Genomic DNA, 13213 nt, shown 5'->3' with positions numbered 1-13213 from the left:
AGGGGGTCTTTATTGTTGAGGTCAGACATGTTAACACATCTTGCACTCACTTAACTTTTTACCAGTGTAACCTACACTGATCCAGTTCAGCACTTACAGTGGGGGAGGGGGAGTGGCTAGCGACGAAAGCCAATGGTTGCTTCTTTTACCGATATATTTAACGATATCTTTTGCATTTCTTATTCAAACAACGTCAGATTTGGCACTGCACTTACTCATGCCCCTAGCAAGACACCTGCCAAGTTTGAAATTAATCGGACGAACGGTTGACAGATATGAGAATAACACACAAACACACAGACGGGGGAGTGGCTACAGTAGAGCGGCGAAAGCAAATATATGCTTTTTTTACCGATATATTTAACAATATCTTTTGCATTTCTTATCCAGACAACGTCAAACGTGCTGGCACTGCACTTACTCGTGCCCATAGTAAGACACCTGTCAAATTAGAAATCAATCGAATGAACGGTTCAAGAGATATGCGAATAATAGACAAACAAACAGACAGACAGACGTTTCTGTGATTTATAAATAGATACAATCCATACCAAGTACAGGATAACAAACAACATGTCACAACATAATAGTTCCTCTCCTCTCAGATTACGCCAAGAGTGTGACGACATCCCACACTGTACATCCTCAAAAAACTACTGCCCTACAAACACCTACCACATGATTCATCTCCAGTGAAACAAAAGCAGCCATTTGCTAAGCTGTCCTAGCCTACTCATCCTCTGCCCACCTGGCCACTGCATCAGCCTGTTGTCTTACTGTCTGGTTTGGGCATCAGTACAGGAATTCTCAAATATGAAACGCTGATTCAGGAAAAGCTTTGTAATTTCCCCCTGTAATCACGCACACACACACACACAAACACATACACATACACACACACACACCATAAGAACGATATAGTGTCTGACCTGCATTGCTGTTATTTTGGGATATCTTTCATTACATTCCTGAGGCTCAAAGCACTTTATTTTTTTTTCACTGCTGAATAGAAAGTCTCTAGTGGCCCAAGCTTTCACATATTTCTCTCTTAAATGTGACACACTGACTGGAGACGGTCCAAGCAATCTCAGCAAGGCTTCAACAAATTTAAACCAAATTTGGCACTATATTTCAGCACCCTGTCCAGACAGTATCTATTGACTTATTGCCATTTGACCTCTGCTTCATACATCAGCAATGATGTTATGTCAAACCAAATTTCTCTCTGTGAACAACTCTCGGTGTGCGTCAGCAAATTGTCCCACTCTCATCGTCAGTTCTGCAGGTTTTCATTTATGCATCTTTAAAAGATTTTTATGAGTGATGGTTAATTAGTTGGGAAATGTGTTGCCTGGCAACAGGAGAACCCGCCAATCCAAGGTATGACGTATAAGATGCCCTGCACAGAGTACAGTCCAGTAATTGCTTTTGTAACAAGAAGAATGTGTTATACATAGGACATACATCACTTTATTTCGTTCATAAAAAAAACACTTGGTGTATATGTGAAAAAATATATATATTTGTCAAAATACAGTATATAATCAGGATGACCTGCTTGGATTGTTGTATAACCAACCCCCCTCTCTCCCATGTTTGTGTGTCCAGGCATCGAATGCATCATCGCCTTGCCCCACCCGCGCAGCTACTGGGACCCGGTGTTCGGCACGTGCGTGTTCCTCTTCTCCTTCCTCATTCCTGTGGCCATCATCAGCGTGTGCTACAGCCTGATGGTGAAGCGCCTGCGCAGCGTCCGCATCCTGTCCGGCTCCAAGGAGAAGGACCGCAACCTGCGGCGCATCACGCGCATGGTGCTGGTGGTGGTGGCCGTGTTTGTGGTTTGCTGGACGCCGGTGCAGATCATGGCGCTTGCTAAGACGCTGGGCTTCAACCTGCACAGCCTGCTGACGGTGGTGCTCATGCATTTCTGCATCGCCCTGGGCTATGTCAACAGCAGCCTTAACCCGGTGCTTTACGCCTTCCTGGACGAGAACTTCAAGCGCTGCTTCGGCGAGTTCTGCTACCCGTCGCCGTTCCGTCTGGATGGCCAGCCCTCGGGCCGCATGCGCAGCATCGCCCGCGAGGTGGCCTACAACTGCAAGACAGTAGACGGCAACACGAACCCCGCATGACTAGGCGTGGAACTGCCCCTGATGGGCGCCGAACCGACAGCCAATCAGGGGACAGGCTGCTCCAACAGCGAGCTGACGCAGATCACCACGCTCTAGCACCACGCGAGCCCCTGCGCAGGCAGGGGTCAGAGGCAAGGTCAACGCCAGGCGTGACCTCCGATTCTCTCGGGACAAAGGGGCTCTCCTCTCAGTGTCTTATTCACGTCCTTACGTACACAGTGTCCTCAGCTTCGTCTCCTCAGTTCCTCGCCGTCTTCGGGCTTCACTGCTTTGTACATAATATTGTTTCTGCTAGCTTAGATTGTTTGTCATTTCTGTCACATTTGAAATAATCAGTTCTGTACCTGAGAGGAACAAAAACAAAACAAAAAAAAAACAAAAGACTGACCTACATGGCCTTAAATTTTGCACAATGTCTGTTTAAGCTATCTGTGTGAAGTATGTGGATCGATGCCAGCGGGTGCTTCACTAAATGTTTTATCAATTATCTTATTTATTTATAGTACTGATGCAGCCTGTTGGGTGACATTCATGGTAATGCAGAGGTAGGCTGACATGGAAAAAAATATAAGAAAACACACCCGAGACTTAGCAATTTAAGCCTGAGTTTGCTACAGAGGTGAAATAGCTAAAACTAATTTCTGTATTTTTGTTGTTTTTTCCTGATAAAAAAAGAGAAAGAAATCATATGATATTTTATATTGCATAGTGTTTTGTAGCTCAATGTTAGGGCAAGTGATTTAAACAGGACAAAAGTATTGCAGATCAATCTTCTTTCTGTGGTGTTATATTGATATATGCATACCTTGTACTCCTGTATGTATGGGTGTAAGTATTGTTCAAGTCATCAGACTCTCATGACCTCTATCTCGAATGTCTTTTCTTCTCGCCGTGTGCAGTATCTCGCCTCTCAGCGCCTGATGGAGACCCTCCCTATTTTTTTTTCTTGGGGGGGGGGGGTGCTCTAGGCAGGGTGTGCTTCGCCAGACCGCTGAATGTCTACAAACTGTTGATGAAGCCAAATCTCGCAAAAAAAGAGAGAGAGAAAAAAAACATGATCACACATGAACATGATTTAAAAACATGATTTAAAAAAGTTTTTTAAAAAGTGTGCGAAATAGTGTAAACATACTTGTAACTGCTGTAAACTGTAATTGATATCGTAACATGACATGTTTACTTGTGCACTTGCTGCATATTGATTAGCTATTTATGAATATATATATATATATATATATATACATATATATTTATTCACCAGTGGACAAGAAAAGTTGGTTGTCGCACAGTTAATGACTGCTGAGGCTTTTAACATTTTGAGTCATATATTTTTCTCTGCATATGAATTAAATTGCAGTGATTAAAAAGGCACTCCGTTTCTTTGTCTTTTTCTCCCTCTGGCATCTCTCTTCCTTATCGACCACAGCACGGAGACCACCCTGGGGACACTGTGAAAACATCTGAAGAGGGTCGAAGATATCACATGATCATGTAGCACTTTATTCCCCCATTAGCACTGCATAGTGTATAATATTTAAAGCAGCTTTCTTCTCAGGAAAAATATTATGTGATACCACAGAGGAGATGTGTTTGGAACAAGGTTCCCCAACGATACATTCCCCACAGCAGAAAAACACCTACTGATTCACGAGGTATACAGCAATCTCCTTGTAGTTACATTTGACTCACTAATATGGTTCTCTATATGGCTTACTGAGTGTGTCAGAATATTCAGGAAGTTTTTTTCTTTCTATGAGCTGTCAAAAGAAGATGAGTGAAATTCGCATGCTTTGCATCTCTAGTGAAATTCATGTGGAGAACTTTTGAAGCTCTCTTCAAGTTCTTTTTAAAAGAGGGATTTCTGCATTCATGCATACACACTCAAACACACACGCACACACACACATATGCAAACAGCCACAAACACGGTGCTCTATTTGCTTACCCAATGCATTATTCATGAACATTTGCATTTTGTCCTCACATTTCTTCAAATGGTGGGAGCACTGCACGTGTCACCCTGCTAATGAGCAGCCACAAATGCCTGTGAGGCCGAGCACGTTATGGACACTCCGACACTCTTTTCTAGAAATCAGTCCTAGGACTAGTGACCTTCCTCTGGCGGGGTATGTGTGGGAGAGGGTCGGTGGTGTTCATTGTGCTGTCATCATGTACCTGGCCTCCGGGCTTATTACATACTCTATGTTCTTGCTGGCAGGATGTTCTCCAGGTGGAAAGGAAAGAGGATTGCGTGCGTGCATGTGAGTGTGTGTTGGGTGGTGGGTGCTTGGTGTAATATAGCTTTGTACTTCCACAAACTACATCATCAAAGAAATGAGGCCACGTGCAGTCCCATGCGCAAGCAGAGCTCCTGCCGCATTCCCGCATCAATATTTGATATTTCCCATCCTTTTTGACTGTTGTTGCTGGTGTTACCATGGCAACATGTCTATGGGATTTTTCATACAGTCTGCTGGCATGCGTAATGCATAATTAGTATGAAGGGTATAATTACTAAATTAGAATTGACATGTTTTCTTGTCTTGGCAGCAGGCTGCTTTGATGTTATTCACTTACAATGTTTTTTTTCTTCTGTTTTTGCAGTCAACACACCCATCTCTAATTTTGTCATAATTCATGACCAGCCTTTATTAATTGTGCCAAGTCTTTGGTCAGGATTAACCCTTTAGGCGCCAGAGGTTTTTTTCCGAAACGATCAATTTTGACATCTTCATTTCAAAAGGCTATATCTTAAAAGTGATAAGAGATAGAGACTTTCTGTAAATTAGAGAAATATTAAGGATGACCCAAAGTTTATGTAGAGATTAAATGTTTATATCTAATTTGCATATTATGACGTCATACGGTGGCGGCCATCTTGGATTATAGAATTTTCATGAAAAGTCGCATGTTTGAATGATAAAATGTACCACTTCTTTCCCCCCAAAATGTCCACCTTCTGTATGCTATATTGCACAATACTGAATGCTCAGGTAAATACTAAGTAGTGAACAAACTGTGTAAATCATTACTAATAAATGGCAGTAACAAACCAAATGCATGTAGCGGTAGACTGGCCTTTTGCTGTAGAGATTTTCCATTTACTATATACAGTAGGCACTCTGATTCCATGTATGGGGCACATATATATTATTCAGATGACACACAAACACAAGTAGACAAGACCTGTTTAGTTCAAAAGCTCATTTGCCACGGCAAGGCACAGATCAGGAGTGAGATGACGAGACAAGACAAGAGACAATGTTAGTATTTTTTTTCTTTTTGTTGTTTTTGTTGATGTTTTTTTGTTTTTTTTCTTAGCTGACAAAGACACACACATCACAAGGACATGAACACACAAAAAGGAACACATAGTGTATGTCCTAAATGATCAGGGAAATAGATATCAAATCAACAGTGTAAATCATAATAAATGGCTGACATTTTTTTTATGTAGCAGGCCTTTTGCTGTAGAGATAATGACTCCCTATCCCTATCCATACAGGGCCGGCATTCCCATCATCTTGTGATAGACTATGCATGACCTAATGTGTGTGTGTGTGTGGGAGAGGGAGAGGGAGAGAGCGTGTCACCACCTCCACCATGCGAGCAGCATGGCCAGATCTGCCTCGCGCGCACCGAGTGGAGAGAATTTGCGCAGCTCGGACTAGGCCTACTGTCATTCTCATTGCGACTCCCCACACTGCCACTACGTTCCCCACTAACTGTCCTATGAGCATTTCGACCTCGTCTAACATACCCAGTGGAATTAGACAAAGGCTCCACCACATTACTGTCGCCGCAATTGTGGAGAGGCACACGTTCAGAAGACAGAAGCTAGCGCTATCATTAGGCTACCTCCAGCCTCGTTTGCCACACCACTAACACCCTGCTAACTTCCCGATGAACACTCCGAACCCGTGAAACATTATTCCCACCAGTGACATTGGGCAAACGATTCAACGTTTGTGCTTGGTGTAAGCTAAACTATGGAGTAAACTCTCACTTTGTCCAGCTGCATCATTGCAAGGCAGGGACGCATCTGAAGCCTCACTAAACGAATCACCGTCATTTTCTGAAGGCAGATATTCCCCTTCAGAATCAGGGTCCGCGAATAGAAGACCCAACACTTCATTTCAGGTAAACTTTTTTGATGCCATTAGATGATAATCTAATGCAAATACTCGCTGACGTTGACAATATCGCTCTGACAAAGTGGCTCACACGCACACTTTTCACGCACTGATTCAATGCGCTGTAGCTAAAAAGTTTTGTTTAAAGCGTGCCCTTTTTCGGACTCGGGGATGACGTATGACATGTCTGCCATCTAGTGGAGGGGAGGTCGAACGAAATATGACACCCTATTTGACTAAATCGGCCGTTTTATTCAGTACCGCATCTTGTCGACTATAGTCGCCTGTGGCGCCTAGAGGGTTAAAAAGGAAATGTGATGCTTTTGTTCAGGTATATACTGTAGGTGTGTTTCAGTAGATGTAGAAGAATGTTAGAGACAAAGTAGGCCTACACTAGCACATATATCTGCCTTTTTGTTTTCCCCATTCATGCTGTGTAGGTGGTAGCTCCTTTTGAAAGCTCAACTTGTTATTAATGTTGAATAGCCCCCAACCAGTTTGCATTGTGCACCCAATATTTTTTTTATGGCAAAGCCATTATTTAAATGCTCTTAGACCCGGTTGCCAGGTTAATTGCATCTAGCACAGAGATATTAGCTTATTTATAGCTCATGCATGTGTGGTGAATTTCCCTGGCATCATTTGCACTGAGTCTTGTTCTTTTCCCATCAGCTGGGCTTTCAAAAACACTGACAAAACTGTACTGGACGCCCACAGACTAAAACATCAAAACCCAATGCCATGCCACCCCCACAACACACACACTGACTCTCCAAACAGACACATACACACACACACACACACACACATACACACACACACACACATACACTCACACACACACACTCACACACACAAAAAAACACCCACACCGTACCCACAGCTTGCAAACAGTCGGCCTCAATGCCTCTGGTGATATAGAGGGATTGGTCTTTACTGTCATTGCTGTTTGCCATTGTGAGTTGCTGGGAGTATGAGGCAAATTCATATGCTATGCAGCACCTTCCCAAGGTAACTATTCTGTAACATGGCTTTCATTATGTAAATGAAAGTAAGACATATTCCAAATGTCAATGCATTCCATATGTAATTGTAAATGTAATAAGCAAGCACAGAATGTTTACGTGTGGCAGTATGGTTCAAGGAACCATGGTGAGCTGCTAACTTAAAATGTTGCTTATAGAGATGTAACATAAATGTTGTGAGAATAAAAAAGAAAAACCAGCAAATAATGGTAAAGACATGCCGATGATTGTAAACGCACCACAAAACCTGCTACAGCCTAAATCTCAGGATCTGCTTTAAGTTACTGAAAATAAAAGAAAAAAGTACCGGTAATATGGATTCTGCAATCTTAGACAATGACTAAACTATTAATAGTTTGTCTGTGACGTTTTAAATTCAAAACCAATTTTATAATTGATTGGTGAACTGACAGAAGAGAGTGTGCAGACTCTGAAGTAATAGATTTGTACCTTTTTTGAAAATGGTCCACACACAGTACACACAAAGTCCCATCTGTCAGATGGCTTTCAAGGCTTGTTATCGAATTTCTGCGCCCGGTCTGAGAGTTTTCCTTGCGGTGTTAGGCCTGGCTTGACCCCTGTCCACTATGGCAAGGCTTCAGTTAATGAGAGGTCTCGCAGACAGAACAGAGATGAATGGCTGCCAGTGGCCGGCGGACCCTCTCTCGTCCATCTCCTTGCAGAGTATGCTGATTTAACCTTCACATAATGGGGCAACACAATACAGCACTGTGAAAGGAAGCCACAGCAATCTGACTCAACCCATGAACCCACTGCAATACATCTGAAAAAACTCTGTTCAACTAGAAAATGATTGAGAGACTGTTGAAAAGGAAAGTTATGTTTCAAAGACTTTGCAGACAGTTGTACAGTACTTCTTTGAAAGGATATCTGAATACCTTATATCATTCTAAGTAGGCTACTGTATATCTTGATCACAGAATTAATACAAAGACCTTGAGAATGAGAACCTTGTTGCACTACTGATTACCTTGAGCAAGGTAAGTGAATAGTCAGCTTACAATGATGTCTCCTATGGCACCAATCGATTTAATAGGATTTCTTTGTTGTCAATTCACTGCACTGCTATGTAATTGGACCAGGAAGTGGGAGTATAATGCTTCCCTTTTGAAAGATCAGCTCTAAATGGAATGATTTCTTTTACTCCATACGGCACATGTTCTGCTGAGAGCCATTATGTACAATCAGCCTCTCGACTCATAAGCCATGCGTTCTCTCCAGCCAAAAGAAAGGGATTTTTGCTACTTGTATATAGAGTCCACTCTATTCAAAGAGTGTCTTTATAGATCCCGGGTGCAAAAAGCAGTGCATTTGTGCCTGCCAACAAGCCAATAGTGCATTCTCGTTGAATCTCACATTATGCTGTGTAATGTGGAAAAGGTCTGGTGGTTGATCGGCCACTATGGGAAATCTCTCCCTAGAGTACAAGTAAATGAATACCTTTCCTTTGTATCTCTGAAAATAAAGAGTTAGGGGAGAGTGGGGTGAGTTGTGCCAGTTTTTACTTAGTGACTTTAAAGGGAGGCCATGATAGTACACTGTAAAAAATGATCGATGCAAAAAGTTGTACAAATGAGGAAATACATGTTGGCTCAACATAATGGTTGTGTAAACAAAGAAAAATATGTTTGGTCAATGATTGCATGATTTTCATTACTGTACTACAAAATGTTCATCAAGAGAAAATGTATAATTGTGTTCACGGAACTTTTAACGTTGCACAAAAAATATTATGTTGGCCGAGCAAGAGGGAATCATCCGAGCATGCGCAAATGAGTTCTACTACTCTGGAATTTCCCACCAAGAGTCATGACCGTCACGACGTTGTTTGTGGTGAGTGCTTCAAAGTTAGCTCTCTATCTTTGTGCTGTGAGGTAATCAGAAAATTTAGGTTAATAATATCTATTGTCTATCAACAAAGTTTGAAATAGCTATATTGTCAGTTACTACAGCGATTAGCAGTGCTGGCAAATCACATGTTTAACTCATAAAAGTTAGCATTCCTTTCCAACTGGCGTGTGGTTTTAACGTTGACCCTAACGTTAACAGTTACGTATCGCTATATTGCATGGCATGTTACCGTTTAGTAGTTTTTCCAAATTCCATTTGCATTCTGGCTTATGATATGTATGATTATTGACTTTGCTGCAGCCAGCTAGTCTTGGCAACTTTTGCGATCACAGAGTGTCGGCTAGTTCTAACGGTTAGCACTAGCTGGCATTCAAGGCACTTGTGCCCTCATGTTAGCAGCTAGTACTCTGCACAAAGCATCCTTATGCAAGGGTGAAATAACATTTCAGTCTGATTAAAAAAATAACCAGTTGTGCTAACACGAAAACGAATAGCTGCTACCAGAGTTGTAAGCTGTTTAACATATTTGGACGTAGCTCTAATCAATTTGCCTCACCAAACGCCCCTTTAGCCTGGTACCCAGCTATACGTAACCTAGAAGAGGCATGATTGCTAATGCGCCATGTTTAAGAATACCCTAAAATACTTAAGCATAGTTTAGCATGGTTGTCCTGTTTATAGAATTATGAGTTATTGATGCATTTGTCTTGTTTGTATTTCAGGTATTTTGTTTCAGGCTTAAAACTAAATGCAGTGCCGCTATTGTAAGACATCCTGCTGTAAGCACTACAGGCTTCATCATTGGCAAGCAGGTAACGTTTTTTTCCCCTGCATTCATCCAGACTGTGTTTGTATTTTTACAAAAACAGGGGCCTTAAAAACCCATTTATGGAGAGCACATCCTAAAATAGACAGGCGCATGCACCGACCATGCCAGTTTTCGGTGTGAATTATGTGAATTCTCAAAGCAGTCAACTTCCCTGATCAAGACCTTGTGATCAACATCATGTATGCATTACACAGAGAGATTCTGGTGTAGTATTAAGCTGTTTTTCTCCTATCATATAGCTCTATTTGACCAGCACCTACATACACTACTGTGCAAAATTGACTAATTTCACCATTGGTTCATCTTGACCAGCCTCATGAAAGTCACCTGACATGCTTTTGGTCAATATGACTGAACAAAAAAAAGGCAACAAGTGCACAGCATGTTTGAGAACTATTTTAGGACTGTTAGAAAACCACTTTCAGTATCTAACTTAACTCTGGGAATGTTATTCCAACAGTTTTAAGGGATCTGCGTACTTATCACTTGTTAGCTGATTATCCGTCGCCGATTGTAATCTTAATGCATTTCAGGTAGCTATTTCATGAAGTTGGTTGTAATGAAGCCCAATGGTGAAAGGAGTAAGTGATCCTAAACTGTTGCATGGTAGAGTAGATGTGTGTAACCTCTGTGAATTAGGTGACTTAATAATGTCTTTTTGATGACCTGTCTTTTTTTTTGCAGACCACAGATCTAACTACTTATAGACGGTCTGCTGTTCTTCATGGTCTTCCCCTGTACTTAAGAGAGCCATCTGCAATTTCAAAGACTATTAAGGTAATTCATTTGAAAACTTTATGGTATTACTGTTTGAGATGCAGTAATGATTGCTTAAGACATGCTTTCAGTCTGACACTAAGTGTCATTTATTGTCTTTCACAGGATACTGACTGAGGCACTGGGGCCACACACAAAAGCCATGAACATGGGGATCCTGGAAGTAACTGACAGTTCTACCAACTCAGGACCATATCCCACAGTGGTCAATGTGGCTGTAGTACTGGAGGAGGAAGTTGTCATGGACAATCTGGGAGACTTCACAAACCCTCATGATGCTCTTTGGTCTGCTTTATGCTCTAAATATGGAGTACCCTAAGGACTTAAGGTACACATTCGAGGCAGTCCAGACGATTCTCTTAAACCTGGGAAAAAGTGCACAGCAAGGATACAGTCCTTGAAGAAAGAGTTATTACAGGTGTAATGGTCATTACAGTACATGTTAATTGCCAGTCATTGAGGTATTTTGAGGTATCAAAGGTTTCATGCAAATGTTTCTGTTAAATGGCAGTGACTTTTTTTGTTGGATTTTTGTAACTGTTCTGGAACATGTCACAAATCATTTTGAACCAATTTTACATCAGATGTTCACAGGCAAAGCTGTCATGTTTTACTTTTGTTTCATTTTGTAAAGCAGATATTTGTTTTTCCAATACAACTATTGAGTGACATGCCATGCTTTCTTGAACTCTCAGATCTTGTTTCTAGGACACTGGTTAAATACACTTGAGCCTTACAGGCGAGTTCATATGGATTTAAATAAATAAATAAAATGTACTTTATCAGAACATAGTGTCATTTATTTGAAATAATGAAAAATAGACATTTTGGCCAACATGAAATATTTAATTAATACAACATTTTATTTCAAGTTATGTCTGCTTGTTGGCCCAACAAGCTATGGTTAGTCAACAGAGAATATTTAATTGACACAACATTCTATTTTAAGTTCAGTCTACATGCAGGGATAGTCAGCACAACAAAAAAAAGTTGGTTTCCGCAACTTAAGTTGGGCTAACTAAAAATTTTAGGTGCAACGGGTCACTAGAAATTTTTATGTTGGAGAGGCATATTTTTTTTTACAGTGTAATGCTTCCAACTACAATATGAACATATATTTCAGGATGTGGTGCATCTCTGGGAACAATCACTTTCAATCTGAAATATAGTATTTAAGAGATATAGCTTTCTGAAAAAAAGTGGTCTTGTGGCACAACTTGCCCCCGGTGCGGGGTAAGTTGTGCCTTTGAAGAGAATGCATTGGGGTAAATTGTGCCATCGATTATTGAAGTAAAACAGTATATTTTGATCTCAGACACTGTAATGCTTTATAAAAGCTAGACAAATTCAATACAAAATTACTCATTTAAAGTTTATTTAAAGTTATTTTACAACATCAAAGGTCAATTTTCAAGCCTATTGCGCCACACGAGCACATCAAAGGTAATTTTCCATTGTCACACCAGTTTCATCCATGTTGTAGATCTTGTGTGGAGGGAAGTCATACCTGAAATGAGATTAAAGTTTTGTTGATCAGAGAAGTTTACAGCAGATTTAGGTGGTTGGATGTGGTTGTGTAGATGTCAACTCTGCCACTGCTACTACCTAGAGATGGTTCCCCCTCTCCTTCCCAGGCTTCCTGGTCAGTGTGTGTGTGTGTGTGAAGTTCACAGCATTTCATGGGACTTAGACCGTGAAACATTACTCCTAGTGCCGTTCTGCCAGCTCCTTCTCCGTACAGTATGCCCTGCCTGTCTTCCTCTTATAACTCTGTGGCATGATGGTATATTTCTATTTGTGGTCTAAAATTAAGAATGTCACATAGTTTTAGTGATAAAATGTAAGAATAAAATGCACAATTACAATAAAATAATATGTTTAAAACATTATTTATAAGTGGGGGTGAGTATAAGTGGAGGTGCCACTGGCACAACTTAACCCAGGGCCTTTGGCACAAATCACCCCAACCCCACCATTTTGGAAAAAATGCATCATCCATCAGATTTGAGCTAACATCATGCTAGCTGTATATACTCATAATGTAGCTTACCAAAGCACTAAAACATGTGTGAAATGTTTCAAACTTGTCTATAACAACAATAAAAAAAACATGATCATAGAAATTTTACTTTGAAAGGCAAAAAACTGTTCTTTTGTCCTTACCTCTCATGCAATGAGGCTCTCTTCTCTGCAGGATGATTGAAATGGCTGAGTCTTCAAAAATATGTGGTCACATGACCAATTTCTTCTATGGTTTCCTAGAAATAGGGGGTCACTTCTCATTTACAGAATTAGATATGAATATGGGAAAGTAATCTAATATGCCTCATGTTACTATACATATCATGGTTGGTAGCAGATACCGTTTGCAGGTTTGTTTCAGTTTAAACAAACAGAACAAAAGGCCTCAGGAATTTACTGTTACATATTCAGGTTACTAGGCAG

General features: G+C 40.9%; 1 protein-coding gene and 1 long non-coding RNA gene across 2 annotated transcripts in view; both read left to right on the top strand.

Moving 5' to 3' along the window:
* oprl1 (opiate receptor-like 1) overlaps positions 1-2132 on the top strand; it is a 41727-nt gene extending 39595 nt beyond the window's left edge. Inside the window, exon 5 of the mRNA XM_076275753.1 lies at positions 1609-2132. Within this exon, the coding sequence (XP_076131868.1) occupies positions 1609-2132 (524 nt within the window). The remainder of the gene's footprint in view (positions 1-1608) is intronic.
* Positions 2133-8873: 6741 nt separating this feature from the next.
* Positions 8874-11535, top strand: LOC143114766 (uncharacterized). The gene is made up of 4 exons (XR_012984990.1): positions 8874-9144; positions 9885-9974; positions 10676-10768; positions 10874-11535. It is a non-coding gene; the product is annotated as an uncharacterized LOC143114766 (long non-coding RNA).
* The last annotated feature ends 1678 nt before the right edge of the window (positions 11536-13213 follow it).

Source organism: Alosa pseudoharengus, unplaced genomic scaffold (assembly GCF_046254945.1).
Source record: "Alosa pseudoharengus isolate Yale_2024_CS ecotype anadromous, Long Island Sound unplaced genomic scaffold, YU_APseudo_1.1 YU_APseudo_1.1_scf_9, whole genome shotgun sequence".
Classification (NCBI taxonomy): domain Eukaryota; kingdom Metazoa; phylum Chordata; class Actinopteri; order Clupeiformes; family Clupeidae; genus Alosa; species Alosa pseudoharengus.
Note: the sequence above shows the minus strand (reverse complement) of the source record. Positions and strands in the feature narration are given on the sequence as shown.